Source organism: Paroedura picta, chromosome 16 (assembly GCF_049243985.1).
Source record: "Paroedura picta isolate Pp20150507F chromosome 16, Ppicta_v3.0, whole genome shotgun sequence".
Lineage (NCBI taxonomy): Eukaryota > Metazoa > Chordata > Lepidosauria > Squamata > Gekkonidae > Paroedura > Paroedura picta.
The window spans coordinates 27,729,826-27,756,057 of record NC_135384.1 but is presented as its reverse complement, the minus strand read 5'-3'; the positions used below and the strand labels follow the sequence as shown (position 1 = coordinate 27,756,057).

Sequence of the window (26,232 nt, the reverse complement as noted above, 5' to 3'; positions counted from 1 at the left end):
TGTTACCCGTCAGTGCTTTGGCGAAGCCTACAAATTGGAAAAAAGGGACTTCAATGGCATATCACAAAGCCTTCCTGCCAGAGTGGCCATTTTTTCCTGGTGACCCAGTCTCTGTTGCCCAGAGATCAGTTGGAATAGTGGGAGATCTCCACTGCCACCTGGAGATTGGTAGCCCTAACCACAAGTGAGGGGACGGCCCTGCCCTGGTACCCTTTAACCCCCCACCCCCAGTCTTCTTTGGCTCCAGAGACGCTAACCAAAACTTGCCAGGTTTTTAACTTAAAGGGGAAGCACATCAGGCATTTCCTGTCTCTGTGGGTTTTATACAAGCGAGATCCCAGGTTCCCAAGACTTAGCCCACCTAAGGTAAACACACACACACACACAGCCCCTTCTCCCAGACAGAAGCGGGCAGAACAAGAGAAAAGTACTGGGCATGAGAAAGGCATGGGAATCAGGGTGAATTAATGCAAATGGATTCCCAAAATAGTTTGGGGGCATTTAAGGCATGGATCTTAAATAAACGCAACGCGAGAATCCCTCGTTTATTGGTCCATGGGAGCGCTGTGGCCTTCAAATGTTTACTAGCAAAATGAATTGATGTCGAGATGTAATATTATATCCCGGGGTCAACGATGCTGCGGAAACGTTCTTTTTCTAGTTGAATTTTTGCTTTGTGTCTGAGAGGGGGCTGTTACCATAGACGAACGTTCCTGCCAGAGAACACGAAACGCCAGGCAACCACCAGTGGTCAATATTCTCAGTAAACTTTCCAAACTTGATTCAGTCATTCTTCCCAACGAAGAGCAATTCCCCATCTGCTGGTCTCATTAAAAAAAATCCTTAGAACCCCCCTAGCGGCCAAGATGCCCACGTGCAGTGGAGCGCCCAACCCTAATCTTTGAAAAGAGAGATTCCAGAAGATCTCCATCTTATTGGCTCTGAACAGGTCCTTTCATCCACTGCCTGCAGAAATCCAACAGGTAGAGATTTTACCAAACCAGAAACAAAGCGGGGGGGGGGGATTTGAGCTTCTTGTTTTGTTCACACCGGACTACTCACAGTGGAACCCCTGTGCATGCATATTCAGGCGTGTATCCCCATTGCTTTTAACATGGCTAGCTCCCCAGTAAACCTGTTTAGGACTACATAAAAAGAAAGGGTTGGCAATTGTGTTATTCCAGATGAAAGACTTGCAACTTGCAGCCTGTGTTTTCCATCACCCTCTCAGGAATGACTTTCCTGGCCAATTTCTGGGTTTTAAAGCGATGCTAAAGGCAAAACGGGGCATTATCCCGGCAATGCTATGCCAGACCGGACTGAAAAACCACAAAACAGGATGCAGCATCTAGCAAAGTAGTTTTACAGTATGTGAATTTTGAAAATGCACATTTTAAGATTTTCATTCCCTTTCTTGTAGTGTGCAGAATGAACTTGGTGCCCTGGTTAAAATATATACCACAACTCACTATGTATCATGGGAATTATAGTTGGCCATTTCACACAATAAAACTGGGGTTTATTGTGTGAAATGGCCAACTCCAGTTGCAAACGGACACTTAAGTGAATAGAAATGGCAGAATTACAGGGGTGGCCAGAGTGGAGTTCTCCAGATGTTTGTAGACTACAATTCCCACGAGGTCCTGCCAATCCTTGCAGATCACACCCTAATAGCTACTGAAGGGGCCAGAGAGCACCCTTCCAGGGGCCCAATCGGCCGGGACGCTCTGCAGTACGTGCGGAGGCTGCTCGCCGGTTCCTGGCCGCAGCACAAGGACTAAAAGGGCCCAGGGTGGTTGGCAGAAGGAGCATCCCTGCGATCCTGCCTTGACATCTGGCTCTAGCTGCCCCTCTTAAGTCGTTCAGATTTCTTCTGATCAGAGTTGCTGTAGCATTAACATTCGCCTCTAGGCGCCTCGGAGTTCGGATCAGCCAGCACCATAAGGCTCCCCATTTCTTTCTTCATCTATTCGTTTATTTATTTATCTCTCTCTCTCACCACCTTGGACCTTGCCTCCCCCCCCCACACACACACACACAGACATCTTGCATGAGCAGGAGGGGACGGAAGAGCTGCAGCCGAGGGGAAAGTTGGATGCCTGTGCTGGAGTGGGATCTGCGCATGCAGCTATCCCAGAGAGCCAAGGGTGGAGGGAAAGGGCGAAGGTCGTGGTGGGGTTAGGTTTGAGGGGGGCCACTGCCCACAGCTGGATGGGAAGGGTGCGGGGGCAGAGGGACAGTTGCATTGCGAGAACATCCCATTGGAATCCCTCTAGATCAGCGGTTCTCAACCTGGGGGTTGGGAATCCTTTGGGGGTTGAACAGTCCTTTCACGGGAGTCATGGCAGGGCAAGCAGCTTAGCCGAAGGGATGCCATCCGCACAACAGCCTTGCGGGGTAGATCGAGATAGGGTATTAGTCTGTCTGGAGCAGCGAAAAAGAGCGAGATCGGCATGGTGGGACAAGAGGCAGAGCTGAACTGAGAAACTCCGGGAAAAAACCCCAGTTTATATACAATCATGAACAGTGTATCTTCACGCCATGGGTCAGTTTCAGTGTAATTTCTGTGCAAGAACCCTTGCATAACTTTATGGTTGGGGGTCTCCACCACATGAGGAACTGTATTAAAGGGTCCCAGCATTAGGAAGGTTGAGAACCACTCTAGGTCCAGCATGGCAATGCTTTTTGCACTTTCTTAACGCCCCCCCTCCCTTTCTGCTGTTTTTCTTCCCTCCCCCTCCCTGCTTCAGGACACATGAAGAGCCCTGCTGGATCAGAGCTGTGGTCCATCCTGTCCTGCCTCCCGTCTCACTCAGTGGCTGACTAGATCTTCTGGAGGGGCAACAACAGGGCAGAGAGGCTGAGATCCCCACAAGAACATAAGGCGAGCCCTGCTGGACCAAGGATCTGTCTCAGGATAAGGACGTCCTTTTAAAGCAAGGGTAGTCAACCTGTGGCCCTCCAGATGTCCATGGACTACAATTCCCATGAGACCCTGCCAGCAAATGCTGGCAGGGGCTCATGGGAATTGTAGTCCATGGACATCTGGAGGGCCTCAGGTTGACTGCCCCTGTGAATCTGCATTGTCACCCTTATAAGAAAGGAAATACACTGGGGGAGAGGGGCGGGAATCCAAGCCATCTTAGGCAGGGTCCAGACCCCAAAATCGGCAGAAAGCGGCCAATGTGACAATCATCTCTCCTTGTTTAGGAGAATGGAGGCCGCAAGGTCAAGTAAAGGTCACTGGGAGGCATTAAGACACAGGCTCAGGGAAGTTAAAATGTGCATTAAAATGCTGGGGTGTGTGTGGGGGGGGAGAGAATTGATGATAACACAACATCACAATCTGTCAGCAAATGAGGAATGAACATAATGCTCCGGAACGAACATACGCAGCGCATAGCACGGAGTGAATTTTTTTTAAAAAAAGGAGGAGGAGAAGCCCTGTCGACGGGAGCAGAAACACCAGCAGTAAAGTAGTTAAAACGGAGACGCGATTTGTGTCTGTGCCCGCACACACATGCACACGCGCACGCACACAAAGAGAGAAGGAACACGCAGCGTGAGGCAAGGGGGAGAAAGTTGGTCCCAATCCAAAGAGTTAATGTTGCGCACCATGATCGATTAGATGTCAGATGTGATTGCGAACCAATACAAGATGAATGGCGTAATTTTCGCGCACCCATTTTCCGACAGAATTAAGAATCCATTAGCTAACACAAATTTTTTGGCAACTTTAATAAAAAAGCGCCAATAGACATTTGCAGCAAAACACTCCCCGAGGTACCTTTGCAAGATGTGAATAACCTTTTATTCTTTTTTCCTCTCCCCCCACATCACTCTCCCCTCCCCTCCTCCTTTCCCCAAGCCTTTCGATAGATGCTTCTTCAAAGAAATGGCAGGGGAAGGAGGGGGGTGTCCTTTCTCTTCCTCCAAACTGCCCTTGCCTGAATAAAATGGGTAGGGGGGAAAACCTGACCCCTTGATGATGGAAAGACAAAGGGTTTTTTTTTTTTTTTGAGGGGGACAATATTTTTCAAGGAGAAATGGCCGGGCAGGATGCGTGGTTGGGAGTGGAAGCCAGAGATTCTCTGAGCCGCTTGGCTTGCTAAACTGAAGCTTCTGGAAGGCGAAATCTCAGAGCTCCGTGCAGCAGTAACAGATTGAGACCTCCCAGGCCTTCTGAAAATGCACACAACTTCTCAGCCTGCCCTGCAATTTCCCCTGGAGGAATTGGCAGTCGGAAGGGAAGGCGGCCAGCTTTGGAAACAGGGGACCATTGCAATCTTCTTAGCGGGTTCTTCCAGGTTGGACGAAGGGCATTTGAGCACACTGGGGGCAAAGACACCCCCGTGCCAAATCTCCGCGTGTGTGCCCCCTGCCAAGACAGGTCTGAGATTGGGGTGGGGGGCGTGTTTCCATGGGCCCAGCACTCACAGTGGGTGCATTCACACTGGACAAAGCAAGGCACGCAAACTCCACATCCACTCCTGTGTCTGGTTGTCTTCTGTGCCTGCTGTTGAACCAGAGGGGGGCTTTTAAGGCCGGTGGCTGACCTTGGGACTGATCCTGCCTGCACTATAGAAAGCCCTTAAACTGGGCTGAGCCCAGATTGACATGGAGAACATAAAACGCATGGTTATTGTGAAGTTGAGAGGCCACCTAATCATGTGCAGAGTGCATTGCCCTCACGCGGATCCTATATTTCTCTAGAATTAGGAAGAAGGGCTTCCCGGTGGACAGGGCCACAGGCCTTCACGCTGAAAAGAGGTTGAATTCTGCTGATGTTTGGCCCAAATCACATCCTACATTTGGAGAAGAAGAGATTTATGCTTTGAAGAAGAAGAAGAGATGAGTTGATTTTTTATACCCTGCTTTTCACTACCCTAAGGAGTCTCAGAGCGGCTTCCGTGCCCCACGACGGACACCCTGGGAGGGAGGTGGGGCTGAGGGAGCTTTGACAGGAGGATCGGGGAATCAAACCCGGCTTGCCAGATTAGAGGCCACTATGCCAAACTGGCTCTCCTGGCAGAACTGAGTCATCAATTGCTCGTTTGGTTAATCCCCCTGTAACTCTTATAGGTAAGGTTGCCAGCTTCCAGGTAGTGGCTGGAGATCTCCTGGGATGGCAGATTCTAGGATACCATGCACCATTGAAGCCCACCCCTGCCCAAGCCCCACCCTCCTCAGGTTGTACCCCAAAAATATCCAGGCAATTCCCAACCCAACCTAATGGGAAAACCTAGAAGTGGAGCAATCATGCAGAATATGGTGGGGAAGCAGATTGTGGACACGCCCACCCGGGACCCCTCCCTATCCCATCCAGACCAATCATTGGCCATCTGGGGGGGGGAGGGACTGGTCAACAGTACCGTATGTGGTCATATCACCCGATAGATGTTTAACACATTTGAAAAACATATTTAAAAATGTATTCACTCCCAACCCTTCGGGAAACCCTTCCAGGCCCTTCATGAAACCCCAGGATTTCACAAAACCCTGGTTGAGAAAGCCTGCTTTTTGCCTTTTTCTCAAACGGTAGGAATGATTTAAATGATGTTTCAGTGTTTGGATGTTCACCACTTTGGGGGCCCTATTTGGGTGACAAGGTGGAATGGAAATATTTTAAATACAGTAAATTAAAAACCAAAAAAAAAACAAACAAACAGATTTATTCGCAGCCTGAGGTTTGTTTGATTGAGAGTCTATATTTGCCAACCCGAGGGGAGGGGAGGGGAAGGTTGAGAGCCCGGAATAAAAGGTGACGTGTTTCTGAATGAACGATCCTAAAAAAGGGGTTACTTTTGTCATCTGTTAGCGGTGGGCCTTGGATCGTTGCTCCAAAGTGCTGAATCCAAGAACCAGCCTTCTCCCGGGGGGATCCTCAAGCTGGAAATGCCTTCTAAAATTCAACTCTCTCTCTCTGTGTGACCAGTTTGTGTGTGTGTGTGTGTTTTAATCTTGGTTTTGTTAGGGGTCTTCCCCACTTACTGCGCAACAGAGACAGCTGGGTGACAGCTAATGATGTGTGCAGAACTCTGCTGTTGTGGTGTTGAGCGCACTGCTGCCGTAGTGGCTTGGAAGCCTCTTTCAGGGCCCGGTTCCAGTATAAGGCACCCAGAGATCTATGGGGCTGACCCACAACTGCCCCGTGCCCTCTTTTGTGGAAATAGGCTGGTCTGGAGCGGCAGGACAACGTCCGAGTCCGACGGCACCTTCGAGACAGACGAACTTTAATTTTGGGTAGAAGCTTCCTAAAGGAGCACGCATGCCCACGAAAGCTTCTCCCCAGAATTAAACCGGGGTGGTCTTCAAGGTGCTGCTGGACTCCCATTTTGTTTTGTTGTGAGACCCCCCACAACTCTGCCCTCCCTGCGCCCCCAGTGGCTGCAGTCAGAAGGAATTTCCTTTTGCAAACCGTCTTCTGTCGTATTTCCAGTAGCCATTTACAGCTGAGAAAGTCAGAGGATGGAGAAATCGGGCAGGCGGAGAGTGGATGGCATCATGTGCTCGAACTCTGCAGGCGGAGAAGGCCTCTGCGGATTCCGTGGAAAGCAAAAGTCACAAGCAAGGAAATCCCAGAGCGCAGGAAGCCTGATCGATCACTGGAAGGCAGAATTACAAAACTCCAACTCATTGATTTTGGCCATGCAACTTGATCCAACTGGATGGAGAGAGCAATTGTGCTAGGACTGGTAAAAGGAAACCAGGCCGACAAGGAACGTGGTGGGTAGGTCCTAATACATCTGCGGGTTCGGTAAACACAGTTCTTTATTCAATCCAAACACCAACCAAACACCTAACAACAACTGGTGGGAAACACCGACTTATATACTGGTTGGGGAGCCTGCCAGGATCCCTGGTTGGTCCGTAAAGTTCAGGATTAAGAGTCTATGATTGCTTCTTTTTATAAACCTTTGTTTGCATGTTGGTTCAGGCTAGCACAAAATTGTCCCCGTACACAACAGGGACAATCAAAATGGACCCTGGCCGGAGCATTACACCACTCAAAGAACCGGTGGGAGATCAAAAATATGGCCACAGTCGATTCATAGGATCACCAAGAGTGAGGCACACCTGGATGATTGACATCATCAAGCATGTTCTGTGATTACCTGAGGAAGGTAGGCAAAGAAGGAGTACACAAAACCGTTTAGACCTGGCTTTCTCAAACAGGGTTTTGTGAAATCCTGGGGTTTCTTGACGGCCCTGTAAGAGTTTCCTGAATGGGTCAGAATTAATTAATTAACTGGCAGTCTTCAAGCAAAGGTTGGATACACACTTTTCTTGGATGCTTTAGGATGCTTAGGGCTGATCCTGCGTTGAGCAGGGGGTGGACTAGATGGCCTCTATGGCCCCTTCCCACTCTAGGATTCTAGGAGTCTAGTTCAGCAGTGGAATAGGCTGCCTAAGGAGGTGGTGAGCTCCCCCTCACTGGCAGTCTTCAAGCAGAGGTTGGATACACACTTTTCTCGGATGCTTTAGGATGCTTTGGGCTGATCCTGCGTTGAGCAGGGGGTTGGACTAGATGGCCTTTATGGCCCCTTCCAACTCTATGATTCTATGATTATAATTAATTGTTAATATATTTTTAAAATTTGTTAAACATTTATGGGTTGATAGGACCATTTACGGTCACGTTGACCACCCCCCTCTCCCAAAATGGCCAATGATGGGCCTGGGAAGGGGAGGGGCCCCAGGTGGGCGTGTCCACAGCTCTGCTTCCCAACCATATTCTGCACGATCGTGCCACTTCTGGGGTTTCTTGATGGTAAAAAAATTGAGAAAGGCTGGTTTAGACCCGGAATCAAACCGCGTTGGTCTTGAAGGTGTCCCTGGGCAAATTTTTGTCCCACGACCTCAGCATGTGGCTGGCGTCAGAGACCCTCCAATTAATCCTGGGCAACTCTGTGCAAAGAGACGGGCTAATCCAGCCCCCCTCCCCATCCATCCCTTGCATGAGACATGCGCGGGGGGGGGGGGTGTTTTGGAATACTGCTCTTGGTTTTCACCACCAAAAAAGGGTCAGAATTAGGATTATCGTCACAGCTGGCTGGGGTGACAAATGTGATTAATTTGGCAGGGATTCCTTGGCTCCCCCTCCCCCCTTTCGCCAGGATCTCGTTCCGTTCCAGCCTAATCCGAACTTCAAACAGGCTTAATTGTTCTAATAATCAGCAGAGATGCCAGGTTAATATAATTATTTCAAAGTTGTGTGTGTGCGCGTCTCAATTACTTCACAATAGAGGTTTAAGGAGTCTGGCGGAAAGATTTATAGTCGGGCACAATATAATTAAATGTATCCCCTCCCCAGACGGGATCCATCACTTACTTCCTCAAGGGGTAACCTCTGCATTTCCTAGATCTTGGGATTAGAGGAAAAAACGGTGTGCAAAGTTGGAATCCTCTGGAAGCTAACTGGGATAATGAGAATTAATTTTAATGTGCAATTACTGTTACAGACTAGGAGGTGGGGGAAGGAGGGGCAGCTCGAAAAATGTGCAAGGGGAAGGACCCCACAACGTTCCTGCAGATCAGGCCTGGGGTGGAGAGAGTTGACCAAGAGAACTTTCCCTCCTTCTGCCAAGATAGGAGCACTTGAAGGCATCCAGTGAAGCTGACGGGCAGTAGGTTCAGGATGCCGAAAAGGGAACACCACTTTACGCAGAGAGTGTCTAAAGTCGCTGCCAGAGGATGTAGCAATGGTCACAGGAATAAACAGCTTTCAAAAGGAATGAGAGAGATTCCTGGAGGGCAAGTCTATCAATGGTTATTAGCCATGGCAGTTGAGGGGAACCTCCACATTCAGAGGCAGTCAACCTCTGAATCCCAGAGCCAGGAGGCCACATCAAGGGAAGGTCTGAGCCTCTCTGCCCTGTGGCTGGCCCTCCAAAGGAACTGGTTGGCCCTTGGCTGACCCAGGAGGCTGGACTGGATGGACCCCTGGTCTGACCCAGCAGGGCTCTTCTGATGTTCTTATGAGGACCTCGGCCTCTGTGCCCTGTTGTTGGCCTTCCAGAGAGACTGTTCTAGCAGGGCTGGTGATCTTAAGCACATTCCACCCAGCAACCACGAAGGTGGCTATGTTGAAGAATTCTCCCACTGTGACATCTCTCTGCTCGAGAAGTCAAAAAAGTACATAGAGTTATGACCCCAAAGGGCCTCCATTTAAGGTAAATTGAAAGAGTGCATCTTGGATCGACACCCTCCCCATCCCGGGTCTTGGCAGGTGTTTCCCAGGAGCTTGGCTTTGACATTACTTCAGATCCTGCCTCCCTGGCCCTTCACCACCTTCTTCCCCCACCAAAAGCAAAACAGCAACTCTGCGAGAGAAGGCTTTCTCCCAGCTGACCAACTCAAAGCTCGGTTGAGGCCTAAGCCAATCTCCCATGATTAGGGGATTAGAACAGAGGCGGGCTCCGTAGAGGGGGGCCACATCTGCCATGCTGGGGAGGTCAGGTGCCCTTTCTCAAACATCTGGCCCACATCTGGCCAGGGCTTCGCAGTGTGAGCAGCGCCAATTAAAGCCGACTGACCGTGGATTGGCAATGAGTCTGGTGACCTTCCTGGTATGGGCTGGGTTTGCTCAGCTGGGGGGTCTGCCTTTGTCACGGGAGGGGGGGGATGTCCTGAGCCCCGGGCTGACCTGATGGCTCTAAAGATCCAGCAGGGGCTGATGAGAGGAATGGCTGCTGGATTAGATGGACTCTGATCCAGCTCCTCCAACCTTTCCTTACGGGACTTGGGTCTCCAGACCCTTCACCATCTTTGAATGGGCACATCCAAACTTGCCAGGCCCCAGGTTCAATCCCTGGCATCTCCAGCTGCAAGGCCCTGTAGCCCTCCCTGGTTTCATTTCAGAGGGAACCTGCAGAATGAATCACAACTGGAAGGAACCGTCAAAAAACCCCACACACTCATCCCCAAAAGACAGGTATTTGGGTCCTTGGTGGAACCAGCTGGGCTTGCCTTTGAGCAGGGGTGCATGGAGAGCGGACCCAAGACACACATACGCGCACACACACACAGACCCCTGCGTGTGTGTGCACACAAGGTTTTATTTTTCCGTGCTCTCAGTGCTTGGAGAAATTGTTGCCATATTAATGGGATTAAAACTGAAATAACAGATGTTAACATTGCGATGGAAGCTCCAGAGATATGCAGGCAGCTTAGAACAGGAAAGGGGCTTTAGTCACCTCCTGGGTTTCAAAATACACACACACACACACACACACACAAGCAGGAAATAAGCTACTGCCGCCAATCTGTGTCCCTTTGTCAACAAGGCTCACCAAGCGGAAGGACGGAATTGGGAGGGGAAGCTTGCGAGGGGGGCAAGAGAGGATTAAGGGGAGGGGGTTCCAGCTCTCTAAAGGGCAAGCAATGTGAGGAAAGATGGATTTCACATTTCCATGCAGAATAATCCGCCCCGCTAACACCTGTTGCCTGTCTTCACGCATGGACACCCAAGCCATCCACTGAGCTGCTGGGATGTCTTGGCATCTTCACAAACATTCTAATTTCTGGGGGGGGGGAGTTTCGTGAGAGGAGGACGACCAATGTGGCGAGTCCCATAAAGAAAGCGATCGGTCTCCCTGGGCTCTGTTTTTCGGACAGAGTGTAACAGAGGGTTAGGGACTGGTATGAGGGTGGATTGGGACCTTCGAAGAACACTGGAGCGACTGGAGCCTTGCAGGGCTGAGTCTGATGGGTTCACCCCCTGGGGAAATGACAGCGCCGCTTGTCACAGTCACCATAACTCTGCTGCAAAGCCAGCAGAGCCTGTGGGATGGTTGGTAGCTCCTGGGCCCTTGAGCTCCACTTGCTTCTAGCCCACCCCCCAGAGGACCCCCCAGAGGACTGTCTGCTTGAACCAGCTAGCTGAGTTTTTCTGCCTTTCCTGGTACAAAAGCCCAGGTGCGTCAGGGGACCTGAATCAAAGGGAAGCCCCTCGAGGTTGTTAGCCCTTGGTTGACCGACAATGGCCAGGCAGATTAACCTGGTCGACACCAAGCTGGGATATCTCTGTTTTATAGATGAGACCAGGAGACCCCCCTGGAATTACAGCTCACCTCCAGTAGAATTCCAGGTTAGGTTCAAGGTGCTGCTTTTGACCTTTCAGGCTATTCGTGATCGGGGCGTGGCGTGGCGCACCTGAGGGACCGCCTTTCCAAATACATTCCCTGAAGAACTTTACGCTCAGCCGGTTCATAGCCATTGTAGACCTCTCCTCTGTGAGTCTTTCAAATCCCCCTTTAACACTATCTGTTTTGGGTTTGCACAGATCCATGAGAGAATCCAGGAAACCAGCTTCCGGATTCAGAATCCCATCCAACGCATGGCGCTTAAGAGTGAAGCAGAACCAAGATTTCAGGAGAAATGGTGGAAGCTTGACTGTGTGGCCTTCCAAACTGATGTACGTTTTGTTGTGGTGGAGGGGTGAGCTCTGGAAAAGAACGCTCTTGCAGTTTTCAGTCTGGCTCCATTTGACCTTGGGGGGGGGGGGGAGAGCTAGCTGTGGCGGGAGTGTATTGGCTAGTGCCTGTGCCATGACCAACCAATAACTATCGCCATCTTCAGAGTCGTTCCGGAACTGTTCTTAAAATGTCAGTGAACGCTGCACCCTAGGAGGAAGAGTCTATCATATATGCATCTAGATATGCCATTTTTTAATAATTTTAATGGAGGTGAGAACAAGACTAACCTGCCATTTTGTCATGGGAAGCAAATCTTGGCATTCACCCGGATGGATTGCATGGCTTTAAATCAGGGGTATTCAAACTGCAGCCCTCCAGATGTCCATGGACTACAATTCCCATGAGCCCCTGCCAGCACTTGCTGGCAGGGGCTCATGGGAATTGTAGTCCATGGACATTTGGGGGGCCGCAGTTTGACTACCCCTGCTTTAAATCAGTTGTAAGGCAGGATTAACCCACAATTGAAGAACAGGTAATGTGGGCTTTCCTGAATCACTGCTCACCTCTTCAGAGCTTCTCCTCTCCTGGACTCTGGCCTTTTCTCCAGCTGCAGGCAAACCCCTCTGGATCCCATCCCTCCCAAGGTGTCTCTGGATTCTCGGCTCTGGCTTCGCTTCACAGACCTCCCTGCCCCCGGCTGCCCCCTGCCTGGGGGCCCAGCCTCCTGACCCCCGGGGCATTTGCTTGCTCCCCCCTTCCCTGCCTAGATGCGGTGCCCGGCGAGGGTGGCAGGTGGGCCCAGGTTGCCAGATGCCACGTGCAGCTGGCAGATGCGGCGGAGAGGTGAGAGCCCCTCCCCCGGCAGCAGGTAAGGAGTTGGAGGGGGGGCGTCCTCTCCCCTCCTGCCGGTGGTCTCGAGCGCACTGCCGATTTGGGCTGGGGGAAGAGAAGAGTCGCGGGCAGGACGGCAGCGGGGAGGGGGGGGGGCTTTGCACACCTGCCCCCTCCCCCCCCCCGCTGCTTCCCGCGAGGAACCTGTCTCGTCCATGTCAGCGCTCAGTCAAAGCAGATGGGAGGCAGCTGCCCGCGCCAGCAGGAAGACCCCCCCCCCCTGCTCGGAGAGGGGAGGGGACGAGAGGGGAGGGGAGGGAGTGTTAGCATAGCAAAGTTATTTCATTGATATGCAGACGCTGCTTAGCTTAGAAAGGAAAGTTTTATTTACGGAAGGACATTCCGGATAGGAAAGGTGAGGCGGAGGATAGAGCTCCTACATCTAGCTGGCTCAAGAGAAGAAGGCAGACTGGAAGCATCCGGGAAGAAAGAGGAAATTGCCCTAAGAGTAGCAATCTAGGGACAGACAAAAGGCACACTTAAAAGATAGGAAGGTCCTGAACTCTCTGATCTATCTAACAGCCTTCTTGCTGCCCCCATCAGGGTCTTCCTCTTCCTGGTTAACTTTGTACACCAGACATTGCATACTCCAACACCCCTTCTCAAAGTCTAGTGTACAAAGTCCACAAGGTTCATCTTCTTGCGTAGACTTTGAAACTTCTCTCTGGCGAGTGGCTTGGTGAGCACATCTGCAATCATTTCATTCGTAGGACAGTAGTCCAGCTCAACAAGCCCCTCTTCTTTCATGTTTCTCACGAGGTGATGCTTCACATCAATGTGCTTTGTTCTGGAGTTGATTTTCTCTGATAGTGCAAGCTTGATGCAGCTTTGGTTGTCTTCATAGAGTTCCACTGGCTTGGGTTCTTCTACCCCAAAGTCTTGCATCAGTTGCAGTATCCATTTCAGTTGTTTGCACGCTTCCGCTGCAGATACATATTCAGCTTCTGTTGTGGAGACAGCTACACTTTCTTGCTTCCTGCTGCTCCAGCTGATTACACCGCCGCCATAGTAGAACAGGTGTCCACTTGTAGACTTTCTGTCAGTAGTGTCTCCTGCCCAATCGGCATCCATGTATCCCACCAGTCTGGGATTGTCACATGTTGGTAGCTTTAGTTTCAGGTGTGCAGTTCCAGTCAGGTACTTTGTAAGTTCTTTGACTGCATTCCAGTCTCTTTTGGTTGGTGATTCCACCTTCCTGCACAGTAAGCCAACAGCTGCTGCGATATCTGGACGTGTCAATGTGCTGATGTACAGGAGCTTCCCAATTGCTTCCCTGTACTGCTTGTTGTCGAGGAAAGGCTCACTGATTCCTCTTTGTTCCAAGAAGTTTGTCTTCATTGGAGTTGGCGCTGGCTTAAGTTCCTTCATATTCATGAAGTTGAGAAATTCTTGAATTTTCTGCTTTTGGTTGAGAAGATAGCTCCCATCTTCTCTGCGTTCTATTTGTATTCCAAGATAGTACTGGATGTCTCCAAGTTGCTTTACTTCCACTTCTCGATTTAAGTTCTGGACTATTTCATCACAGTCTTTCTTGGCCTCATAACATAAAAGTAGATCATCTACATAAATCAGAACATAAGTCCATCTGTTGTCCTTATATCTCGAGTAGAGACAGCGTTCTGCTTTGCCTTGCTCAAACCCTTCCTTGGTTAGGAGCTGATGCAGTTTCTCATTCCAGCATCTTGCAGCCTGTTTCAGTCCATAGATGCTCTTTTTCAGCTTGCACACAAGATTCTTGTCTGTGTGTCTTTCAAATCCTGGTGGCTGTTCCATGTACACTTCTTCCTTTATTTCTCCATGAAGAAATGCAGTCTTTACATCCAGATGCTCCACATGCATCTTTCTTGCTGCAGCTATGCTCAAGAGCATTCTTATTGAAGTGTGTCCCACCACAGGTGCAAAGGTTTCATCATAATCTTCTCCATATTTCTGGGAGTATCCTTTGGCAACCAATCTGGCTTTATGCCTTTGTACTTCCCCTTCTGCTCCGAGTTTGGTTTTGAAGATCCACTTGCATCCAACTGTCCTCTTCCCTGGAGGCAGTTCTGTGAGTGTCCATGTTTGGTTCTTGTTCAGAGATTCAATTTCCTCTTCTGCAGCTTTTCTCCATTTAGCTGCTTCTTTGGCAGGCATCCTTTCAATGTCTTTCCATGTGGAAGGCTCAGGTGCTGCTTCTGCCTTTACCAGATAAGTGAATCTTTCTGGTGGTACTCCTTTGTTTGTTCTTGAAGATTGTCTGACACTTGGCTCTGCAACCCCTTCTGGTTCCTGAGGTTCTGCAGTTGAGTCCTGTTCTCCGTTGTCCTCTATGCTGAGAAACGTTGTTTCTAGTTGCGGGGAAGTTTTCTTCGCATTGCCCATAGGACTGAGGAACGCTGTTTCTAGTTGCGAGGATTCACCCCCTTCTGCTGGTGTAGGCTCACTGATGTCCACAGCTTTCACGCCTCTAGGATTCTCATCAATGTACACCGCATTGCAGATCTTCACTCTCTCTGTCTGGGGGTTAAGGATCCTGTAACCTTTACATCCCACTGCATAGCCAACAAAAATGCCTTCTTCAGCACGAAGATCCAGCTTGGCTCGCTTCTCTTTGGGAATGTAGGCATAAGCTTTAGATCCAAACACCCTTAAATGATTCACACTGGGCTTGTGCCCATACCAAAGTTCATAGGGTGTTGCAGTAGCACCTTTGGTAGGTAGTCTATTTTGCAGGTAGGTAGCAGTATTAATTGCCTCTCCCCAGTACTTCTCAGGTAAGCCTGCTTCTAGGAGCATGCATCTACACATCTCTGTGAGAGAGCGGTTCTTTCTTTCTGCCACACCATTTTGCTCTGGGGTATATGGGACAGTGAAATTATGTTCTATGCCATTTTCTGCCAGATAATTTTTCATTTCATGTCCAATATATTCTCCCCCATTATCAGAAAATAATACTAGTGGCTGATCTGTAGTGAACCTGTTCCTGGCCATTGCAAGGTATTCTTTAAATTTCTCCAATACCTGGCCTTTTTCTTTGAGCAGGTAAGTTACAGTATATCTTGAGAAATCATCAATAAAAGTCAGTATATATCGGTTTCCACTGGGGGTTGCTGTCCTCATTGGACCACATATATCACTGTGAATAAGTTCTAGGGGCCTCTTTGCTCTTTGCAAATCACTTTTCCCTTTGAAGCTGGGTCTGGTTGCTTTGGCTTTAAGGCAGCATATGCATCGCTCTGGTTCAATAGGGCACCCCTTCATCTGCAAGCCCTTTGTTAGATCCTGGCTTGCTAATTGTTTTATTGCTTGATTATCTCGGTGGCCATATCGGCGATGCCACAGATTCATACAGTCTCTATGTTTGCATTGCTTCACAAGATTAATTTCTGGTTGCTTACAGGTATCCAACACATACAAAGCACCTTCTCTGCTTCCCATGGCCACAATCTCATTTGCATCCTTAATTAGGCATTTACCTTTGTCAAAACATACATCTAGTCCTTTATCAGTCATCACCCCCACTGAGAGGAGGTTATTTGCAAGTGTAGGGACATACATGCAATTCTGAATCAGGATTCTTTGGGTCCTCCCAGTAGGTAATCTGCACGATAATTGAACTGTCCCAACTCCTAAGCAGAGCATTGTTGACCCATTGGCTACAATTAATTCCAATTTCCGACTTTCATCCAATTCTATAAAATTTCTTCGGTTATTCGACATATGATTTATGGCTCCAGAGTCAATAAACCAAATATTATTTGCATTATTTTGATAAACATTCTGGGAGACCGAAAGACATTTAAAATCTGTTAACTCTTTGTCTTGTTTCCTGTTTAAGACACTGTCTCTGCTTTGTTTTCCGTTTAGATTGCCTGTTGGGCTCTCTGCGTCTGTGGCAGACCATTTGGTCTTTACAGCCTCTTCCCTTTGTTTTGCCAGTTTGCATTCCCAATGACTGGGGCTGCTCTCTTTGCATTTGAAACCCACTGTCTCCTTTGCATTCACAGAGAGACCTTTTAGGGATTCAACAGGCAGCTTCAAGGAAACTCTGGAATAAATCTTTTGAATCTTATCCCATACTTCTTTGGCTGTTTTCAAATTTAAAACATGCAACAAGTTTTTGTGAGAAAGGGACCCCTGCAACATACCGCATGCCTTTTCATTTTTGTTGTCCCAGGAGATCCTCTCCACAATTTGGGTTTCTGGCGGTCGGGGTTTCTCAATTACCTCATAAATCTCCTCCGCCTTCATTAAGGCCTTTATTCTTGCCTTCCAAAGTAGATAGTTGCTGTCGGTCAGTTTGTAGATTTGCTGGGTGTGATCCTTGCCGCACGTGGCCATCTTGGATCCCCTTTGTTCTCCTCTTGCCTCAGGCTCCGACTGAGCCCCCTCAGGCAATTCTCCTTTGTCTAACTAATTAGCGTCTGTGCTGGGCCCATAACCCTTTTGTTAGCATAGCAAAGTTATTTCATTGATATGCAGACGCTGCTTAGCTTAGAAAGGAAAGTTTTATTTACGGAAGGACATTCCGGATAGGAAAGGTGAGGCGGAGGATAGAGCTCCTACATCTAGCTGGCTCAAGAGAAGAAGGCAGACTGGAAGCATCCGGGAAGAAAGAGGAAATTGCCCTAAGAGTAGCAATCTAGGGACAGACAAAAGGCACACTTAAAAGATAGGAAGGTCCTGAACTCTCTGATCTATCTAACAGCCTTCTTGCTGCCCCCATCAGGGTCTTCCTCTTCCTGGTTAACTTTGTACACCAGACATTGCATACTCCAACAGGGAGGGGCTGCAAGGCGCTGGGGAAAGGGGGGGGGATGGCTGGACCGGCATCCCTCCGGATGCGCTGGAGGGGCCAGGCCGGGACCCTGGCACGTCCCTCTCTCCAACAGGCAGCCGGGATGCCACCCGGGAGACCTGGCGCAGGAGCCGGGACCTCGGCCGTCCTTTCTGGCCGCTCCGATGCAGGGTCGCCGCGAAGAAACGGGCCCTGGGCTCGAGGGGGCTGGAGCACCAAAGAAATAGCTTCCGGGGTGTGTGTGTCGTGGAGACTCTCTCTCTTAGCCTACCTGACAGGGTCGTTGTGCGAAACAGGAAAGCCTAATTCTAAAGGGCATTGAAAATGCATTATCCCACACGGGTAGAAACAGGGAACAGCCCTTGCAAATGATTGCTAAAGTGGATTTAAATAAACAAACAAACAAACAGGCAAGCAAGCAAGTAAACAAACAGACAAACAAGCAAATAAATAAATAAATAAAACAGATTATTTATTGTAAAAGCACTGCTGCGTTGGTCTTCGGTATCCCCTGGGGCAGGGGTAGGGCTTGACACCAACTCTGTCTCTGCTTTGTAGCTCTCCAGTGGCCCATGGACTACAATAACCAGGATTCCAATTACCCTGCCAGCAGCAGGGGCTCATGGTAATTGTAGTCCAGGGGCATCGGGAGCGCCATTACAGCGTGAGAGGGAATGGAACCTCTCCCACCATTGAAAGTTTTTTAAATTGCCAGTGTTAGTTAATCAGTTAATCAGTCAATCAGTCAACCAGTTAACCGGTTAATTGGTTAATTGGTTAATTGGTTAATTGGTTAATTGGTTAATTGGTTAATTAGCTAATTAGTTAATCGGTTAATTGGTTAATTAGTTAATCGGTTAATTGGTTAATTAGTTAATCAGTTAACCAGCTAACCAGTTAATTGGTTAATTGGTTAATTGGTTAATTGGTTAATTGGTTAATTGGTAAAGTGGTTAAGTGGTTAATCAGCTAACCAGTTAATTAGTTAATTAGTTAACTAGCAGGCTCAGTTGTAAAGGTCTTTTGAGCTGACCCAGGAATGGTCAGCTGGGGGGATGACCCTTGGGTCCCCAGGGGAGGCAAGAAAGCCTGAGAGGAGATGCCACCAGAGCCTTGGCCTGGGCATCCTTGGCCTGGGCATCCAGGAGAGTTCTCTGGCTAAATATCAGCATCTTGTCTGTTTGTGTCATTTCAGAAATGAAACTGCAAATGTCCCTGCCGGGATTCCCTGGAGTGGATGTACAGGAAGGAGGGGTCCAGCTCTGAGCGGAAATCCCTGGAGGTTGGAAGGGTGGAATTTGGGGAAGGGCGAATTCAGCAGGCGATCCAGCCATCAACTTCCAAAGCAGCTGTTTTCTTCACTGGTCCCTGTCCGTGAGAGTCCAGTTGTATTTCTGGGGGGTCTCCAGCCACCACCTGGAGGTTGGCAATCCAAATAGGAAGGCGTCTTGTGTGGGAGGGGCTGTGACAAGTTTGCACGCAGGCCAAAGAAGCGATGCTCGGTGCTCGTTCCCCCAGAGGACCCCCATCCCAAGCGGGATGCTTTTGCAATCTCCCCCTGCCAGCCTTTATTTTTCCAGCTCCATCCCAACTGTGATCCACCAAAACCATCCTTCTCAAAAGCCTGCCTGGCTGTAGCTGCTTCTCTCTGGTGCTCCCTCCTGCTCTGCCGCCATCTTCTTGTTCCTTTCCCAGGCCCTGGAGGCACCTAGAAGGCGAGGCCTTCCAAAACAGAGAGAAGGGAGGAGCTGTGTCTTGCTGTTTGAGGCCCAAACCTGTAGAGGCCCCTTCAAAATGCCCAGGAGGCCATTTTCCCAGGGGAACAGGGTGGCAGGACAATTGAATGATTCCGGCAGATGCTTTGGACTTTTTGTCGCTAGCCCCTTGCTTTCTAAGGCAGGTCACCCGGTTATTGAATTTCTCCTATGCCATGGCTGGTGCTCTTGTGACTGCATCCCGTCATGCTGCTCCGACTGCCTGGCTGGAACTTTTGCAGCATGCTTGGTGTCCCACCAACATGGGCAGGCCCTAAACAAAGTGAATAATCAAACAAGAGAGAGACAGAGAGAGACAGAGATGCCTGAATACAGTCACTTGGGGAGAAGGAGGGTGGGGAATGTTAGCATAGCAGAGTTATTTCATTGATATGCAGAGGCTGTTTTAGCTTAGAAAAGTTTTATTTACGGAAGGACATTCCGGATAGAAAGAGGAGACAGAGGATAGAGCTCCTACTTCTAGCTGGCTCAAGAGAGTAAGGGCGGACTGAGAAGCTTCCGTGAAGAAAGAGGAAATCGCCCTGAGAGTAGCGATCTAGAGACAGACAAAAGGCACATGTAATGAACTCTCTGATCTATCTTCTTGCTGCCTTCTTGCTGCCGCCATCAGGGTCTTCCTCTTCCTGGTTAACTTTGTATACCAGACATGGCCTACTCCAACAGGGAAGAGAAAGGGAGAGAGAGAGGAAGGGAGGGAGGGTCTTGTTGGAAAACAGCTCTTTGTGCAAGCCTCCTGACTTGAGAGACTGTAAACAGGAGCTCTTTACCATAGAGTTAGTGAGCTAGACAGGGACACTGACCGCTCACCTTCGATCTCCCTGACCTGTCCCTAGAGGGTCATTTCCTGTTTCCTCAGTCTCCATCCTCCTTTCCCCCCCATCTCTCCAGCTTGCAACATGATGGCAGGGCGTTGCCTCAAGCATCTCTCTCCCTCCAGCTATTTAGACTAGAATAGGAACCTTCTCTTTGCCTCTTAGGATGTAGTATCAAGCTCTTTGTTCAATAAGTTCTTATATTAGTTATAAGTGCCACGCTTGCAAAGGTGTCTTTCTTTTGTTTGTTGTTCTCACTCCACAGGCCCTCTGCCTCCCGCTGCATTCCTTGCCAAACTAAGGCCCTCTGCTAACTTTCAGGATATTAATACTTTGCCAATCCTAAATACTGGAGAGGGAGGGGCGGATCCCAACCCAAGCGCTGGTTTCCAGCCCCTTTTGCAAGGCTCAGCAACTGGGATCACCTCTGCAAGCCCCTTGAGAAAGGAAGGGAGCCTTCCCCCCAGTGGGGCACGTTTATTGTTTCCGGTGCTTCTTGGCCTCCCTTTTTTTTGGGGGGGGGGCTGCAAAAGCAACCATCCAAAAGGGCGGCGGAGGGGGGTGGGCGTGCCCACCTTCCTCCAAATTCGCCTAACAGGGCTGCGTCGTGACTGACACTGGCCAGGCGGTACTGATACTCACCTTCGCCTTGCAGCTTGCCAAAAACCAGCCAAACAAGAACAACAACAAAAAACGCTGATTTATTTTTTTTAATTGCTCTTTTTGGCTTGCCCAGTTCTTCGGGGGTGGGGGGAGTGACCGGGGTTTGCCGTCCTTTACGAGCTGGCTTTTGCAGGCGGGCAGGCGAGGGAGAAGGGGCGAGGAAGGGATCCGATCCCAGCCTTGGAACTGTGGGATGCCAGGGCTGAGAGGGGAGGGGGACTGGCCGGGGAGGTCTGTGCATGGGGACCCCCTCCCTCCCCAAAAAGCAGGGCCTTCCCCCTCTGGCCGGGCCGGGACCGGGGACGCGTGCTTGCTCGTGCGCTGCCAGGGCCTCTGGACCAAGCGCGCAGTCTTATATGGCGAACAGATGTCCTGGAATTTCAGATGCGCTCCCCCCTCCCCCCTCGCCGTGCCCCCTCCCTGCGCTCCCCCTCCTCCCCCCAGCTGGCACCGGGCACCGAGTGGCACCAAGATCCCCCTGGAGCGAAGCTGCATGTTCTTGGAGGGGTTTTAATGTGTGTGTTTTTTTTTAACGCAGCCTGCAATTTTGGCTGGCAAAAAGCGACCAATGCCAGCCTCGGATTTATATATTTTTTAAAAAATATATTTTTTAAAAAAAGGGAGAAGGTCAGAGAGACCTTTTGGGGATGGGCGAAGCAACCGGGGAGGCGCCAGGTTTACCTTCTCCCCCCCCCAATAAAAAATCCCTGAATATGAAGATTATAAATTAGAAACAGAGCAGAGAACCTTACAGAAGGTGGATGTTGCTGAGGAAGGAGGAGGAGGAGGAGGAGAAAGGCAAGAGGACAAAGATTTCCCCACCAAGTTCCAAGGCCTGAAGGAAGGCCCGCCTCTTCTCCAAGATCCCACCCCACCCCTGCAGACTTGATCCCCTGGATTTCCAAAATCAGAAGGCCCACCCGACCCCCACCCTTCTTCCCGGAGCAGAGAGCGGAGATCTGCCCTTGCCACCAGCAGCCAGCTCCTCTCCCTGGAAAGGGAGAAGGTCGATCTCGGAGAGGCTGAATGGGAGCAGCGGGGCGGGGGGCTGCGCCTTTTGCAAGGCGATCCCTGTTTGTTTGGCGCTTAAGCCCCCTCCCTTGTCCTGAGCAGCCTGCCAGGCGCCTCGGCCTCCCGAAGCAGCAAGCATTTGTTCCAGGGCTGATGCCAAGCCGCGTTGGCAGGCCGTGATGCCCCCCCTCCGCCCCCCGCCCCCCGCCCTTCGCAGGCACAGATGTCCCTCGCTTGCCTCTTTCGACCAGCTGAGAACCGTCTTGCCTCCCGGGTCAGGAGTCGGCGGGAAGGCGACCGCCGGCCACTCCCTCGAGGCAGGTGGCGGGACGCCCCCCCCCCTCCGCCCCAGCGCACCGGAATGTGCCTGCCTCTCCTGGCCGTCGGGGGAGAGCGGCCAAAGCCTTGCCTTGGCATCACCCCCCTCCCCATCTCGCCGCTCAAAGAGAACTGCGTCCCCCCAAATCCTCTTTTTCCGGGGAGAGGAAAGCGCAGGATGAGCCTCCTGAAGGCCGGGCGCAGCCGAATCCGCCGCTTCGGGATCCCGGGCACGGTGGCCCCTGAAGGTGAATTGCTCGCAGGGGGCTTGCCTACGGTCAGGAGCCCCCCTTCGCTTGGAAACCTCCCCGCAGCCACTTGAGCCGGAATAGGCAGGGTCGTCTATTCTCCCACCCCTGCCTCGCAACAACCCCGTGAGGTAGGCTCGGCTAAGTAAGAATGGCCGGCCTCGTGTCGCGTGTCTCTCTCTCTCTCTCTCTCCCCCCCCCCCCCCCACACACACACCCAAGGCCGGGCCTCAGGGGCAACGCAGCCGAACTGGAATGGCCTCGGAAACGAATTCAAGCAGCCCCGGGGCCGACCTGGCGTGGCCGGCGAGGGGCGCCTGAAAAACCGGCAGGCAGGGCGCGGAGGAACTCGAAGGCAACCAAAGAGCCGCTGAGCGGGGGAAGCGACTTCAAAATAGAGCAGGTTTTTACATAAAAAGCATCGCCGAACACATTTCGGGACGGACACCGCCTTCTCTCCCTTTCTCGTCCAGGCCCCCAGCAGCCCGCTTGCGGTCGGAATGGATTTCGGCGAACCGAAAAACCTCAACATATTTTGATTTTCTCTCCCCCCCTCCCCCCGCGCCCTTGTGCGAGTAGCCGCCCACCCACCGCCAAATAACCTCTCAACATGGATTCGGAGGCCAAATGCAGCCGAATTGGGGTCTGTGCGCGTGGAGGGGGTGCATTTGAAATAAGGTGCCGCATATCCCCCCCTTCCCAAATGAATCAATGCACGCAAGCGGCCGGGTTCGCAGCCCCTTCCTTCCTTCCTTCCTTCCTTCCTTCCTTCCTTCCTTCCTTCCTTCCTTCCTTCCTTCCTTCCTTCCTCTTTCTCTCTTTCTCTCTCTGCCTGTTCCTCTCCCGCTCGCTCTCTTTTTAATGATATCTCCAATTCTGGCAGAAATCTGTCTTTAATTTAGCTGTCCATATAAAAATCTACACTGTATAATAATGAACAGATGCCACGAAATTTAAACTGAAGCAAGGTCTCCTCCCACCCTCCCCGGCCTCCCCCTCCCCGCCCTTCTGCTGGAGTTGGCATTCGCCCGGCCAGCGGGCAGGCCGGGAGTCAGGGGGACGCTTGGCAGCCAGGTGGGCTTCCCGCGCCCGCCCGCCCGCCCTCGCCCCCCCCTCCGTCCCCTCTTTCTGGAAAGAAAACAACAGCCCAATCCAAGGAGGGGGAAAGAGACCCAATTGTCCCTGATGGGTGGGTAGGTGGTGTCTGGGGGGGGGGCACAGTTCTTCCCCCCCCGAACCTTCCCCGAGCAAACTCTTGGCTCGTCGCTTGGGGGGGGGGGTCTGATGGCGGCGGAGGAATGCAGTCCAGAGGGAGGGGGAGGGGGGCGCTTTCGGTCTGCCCACCGCCTCGAATGTTCACATTTTATTTTTTACATTTCCTGCTTTGTTATTTGGCCTTTTTTTTCAGGAGCTGGAGGGCGGGGGCGGCTGTGGGTGGGCAGGGCGCCCAACCCCCCTGTCCGGCGACCCTTCGCAGCAGCCCTCCGGCGGAGATCGGCGCCAGAAGCAAGGCGGGCCGGTCTCCCTCGCAGCCTGCTGGGGCACCACCCCAAGAACGCCTGTCAATACCCTACCTACCTACCTACCTACCTACCTACCTACCTAACCTACCTTCCTTCCTTCCTTCCTTCCTTCCTTCCTTCCTTCCTTCCTTCATTCATTCATTCATTCATTCATTCATTCATTGTTTTGAACCACGCCGGATGCATTAACCACGCCGAACCATTGAAGGAATTGCAGGGGCGACCCTTGCCAGAAGACATCTGCACGCACATACACGTGTGTGTATTTGCTTTTTTTTTTTTTTTTGTATTTTTGCTGGTTTGTAGCGGAACTCGTGTGTGTGTGTGTGTGTGTGTGTGTGTGTGTGTGTGTGTGTGTGTGTGGAGGGGGGGGAGTGGGTCTGTCCGGCCCGCCCGCCTGTGAGTGCCCCTCCCTCCCTCCCTCGAAAACAGAGACGGCCTTCCCCTTTAAAACTGATCCGGAATGAACAGATGTCCGACCCTCGGTGGTACGAGCAGGCGAGCCACTTCCCTTCAGTGGCCCTTGGCTGGCAGTTGGCACAGGCAACAGACTGGCATCGAACTCCCCATAGAGAGCCTCTCTTTTACTACTGCGGAAATCGGGAAGCTGGCATTGCCAGGCAGAAAGATGCCAGCTCAGCTCGCTCCGTGCACCGGCGGAGCAGCTCCCGCCCGCCCTGCCTCTCTCGATGGGGGTTTGTCTGTGCATGAATGTCAAGGAGGAATTCGAAAATATATGTTCCCCCTTCAGTTAAAAACGTGGGGAAACGAAAACCAGTATTATGTAACTGAATAAACCTCCTTCCTTCCTCTTTCTCTCCCCTTCCTCCCTCCCTCCCTCTTCCTTCCTTCCTCCCTCTTCCTTCCTCCCTCCCTTCCTTCCTTCCTTCCTTCCTTCCTTCCTTCCTTCCTTCCTCTCTCTCTCTCTCTCTCTCTCTCTCTCTCTCTCTCTCTCTCTCTCTGCCTGTTCCTCTCCCAGAAAGTACCCGGGGGGGGGGTGCGGAGCCGCTCCTCGGTTTTCTTTGGAGGTTTTAAGGGGAAGGGAGGCCGGTTGCCCCTCCTCAGCTCTGCGGATGCTCCTCGGGCCCTGACAAACGTGGCCGGGCTCCTGGCGGGCTCCGGGTTCTGCTTCTGCCAATTTCCTCCCAAGGCGGAAGGTATTGGGGGAGAGGGGGCGCCTGGACCCCGGCCCGCCTTCCCGTAGGATTTGTCTAGCGAAGAGCCAGCGAAATCAGCGACCCGGGGATGAGCTGTAGAATTAGCAGGAAGGCTGGGGGTGGGGGGTGGGGGTCTGCTTTGGGGAGGGTCGAATGGCACACTTCGCAGTTTACACAACTGCAAGCTTTTGGTGACCCATCGGCCTCCCAAAACGTGGGAGAGACTCCACAGAGCCCTGAAGTTTATGGGCGCCGGTGGGGAAAGGAGCCAAGCGCACTTCCGAGGTCTCTGGCCTCTCCACGAAGCCCCTTCGCTCTGCACGGGAGCCGGAGGGCACCTGTCCTTGACCCAGTCTGCACACATTAGATAATGCACTTTCTATGCACTTTGGAAGCAGATTTTCCAGCAGATTTCCCAGCTGCGAAAGCACACTGAAAGTGCATTATCCAACGTGTGCAGAATGGGTCCTTGTTCCTTACACGACGGAGAAAGCATTTGCACTGCGCAGTTGCAGCTGGCTTTTCCGGCAGAAGTCCGTCGACTTCTGAAGCGCATTGAAAGCACATTATCCAACCGGTGCAGAATCCTGGTGACGGATTTGGAGTGGTTAGTGATTCACTGCCTCCAATATAAAGGTCGTAATTGGACACGGTGTGTTTGCATGTGTGTGTGTGTGTGTGGGGGGGGAAGGTTAGAATTGTGTATTTTTAGGCAACGGTCAGGGCAGCGAGCCAGCGGCAACTTGGCCTCCCAGAGAAGGTTGGGCTCACCTGTGCGCTGCTTAAGGACTCCCAAAGATTCGTCCGGAGGGCCACGCACGCCTCGGTTCTCGCAGGCTGGTGTGTCGTCTGAGAACTCGCACGTTGGAATGCGCTCGGGACATGTGGGCTTTGAACATCGCCCCCGACGGGATACTTTCCGGGGACCCCAAAGTGGAGGCCGGAAGCAGGCCCGGCCCTGGAGGGGTCCCTCTGTTCTCGAGGGTGTCTCTGGGCAGGAGAGATCCAACTCATGCGCGCTTCCCACCGCGGGGTGTTCGCTGGCCGAGGGGAAAGTCTATACCCCAGCCAGGGGCGATTTCACGTCTGAAAATGGGATCGTTCTCGGGGCAAGCTAGAAACTGTTCTGCGGGGGCTTGCCACAAGGCCCATGACAGGGGCATCACCTTCTCCCAGCGCAAACCAGGAACAGGTACGCCGTGTGAAGTAGGTACATTGGAACTGGATTGGTCTTTTCCTGTTATGGGAGCGAAATTGAGGCTTCTGTACCGGGCAGGGCGCTTTGGAGGAGAACAGCTCAGCCTGCCTCCCCACCCCCCCACCCCAAAAAGAGAGAGCGAGAGCGAGAGAGCCCTACCTTCACCTCCACAAATAAAACGGCATGGCTTCGGAGTTTGGGTGTGTGCGGCCCTAACAGCCCCCTCCACCCTAAATACAGAAATAGAAAGCGGATTTATGAGAACCGACGGGTTAGACAGAAGCCAGCTGGTGGGGATCTCTTGAGCCGGTTCATTGCGCGCTGCAGAAATCCGGATATCCTGGTTCCCCTTGCAAAAGCATTCTCATGCGAATTAAGAAACACGGGAGCTTTTTTCTTTCTTGTTTTAAGTGCACGTGTGAATGCGAGAGCTGACTTTCTG

General features: G+C 51.4%; 1 protein-coding gene across 1 annotated transcript in view; it reads left to right on the top strand.

Moving 5' to 3' along the window:
- Positions 1-607: 607 nt before the first annotated feature.
- PPP1R1B (protein phosphatase 1 regulatory inhibitor subunit 1B) overlaps positions 608-26,232 on the top strand; it is a 123,468-nt gene continuing 97,843 nt past the window's right edge. Inside the window, exon 1 of the mRNA XM_077315646.1 lies at positions 608-611. Within this exon, the coding sequence (XP_077171761.1) occupies positions 609-611 (3 nt within the window). The 5' untranslated portion in view covers position 608. The remainder of the gene's footprint in view (positions 612-26,232) is intronic.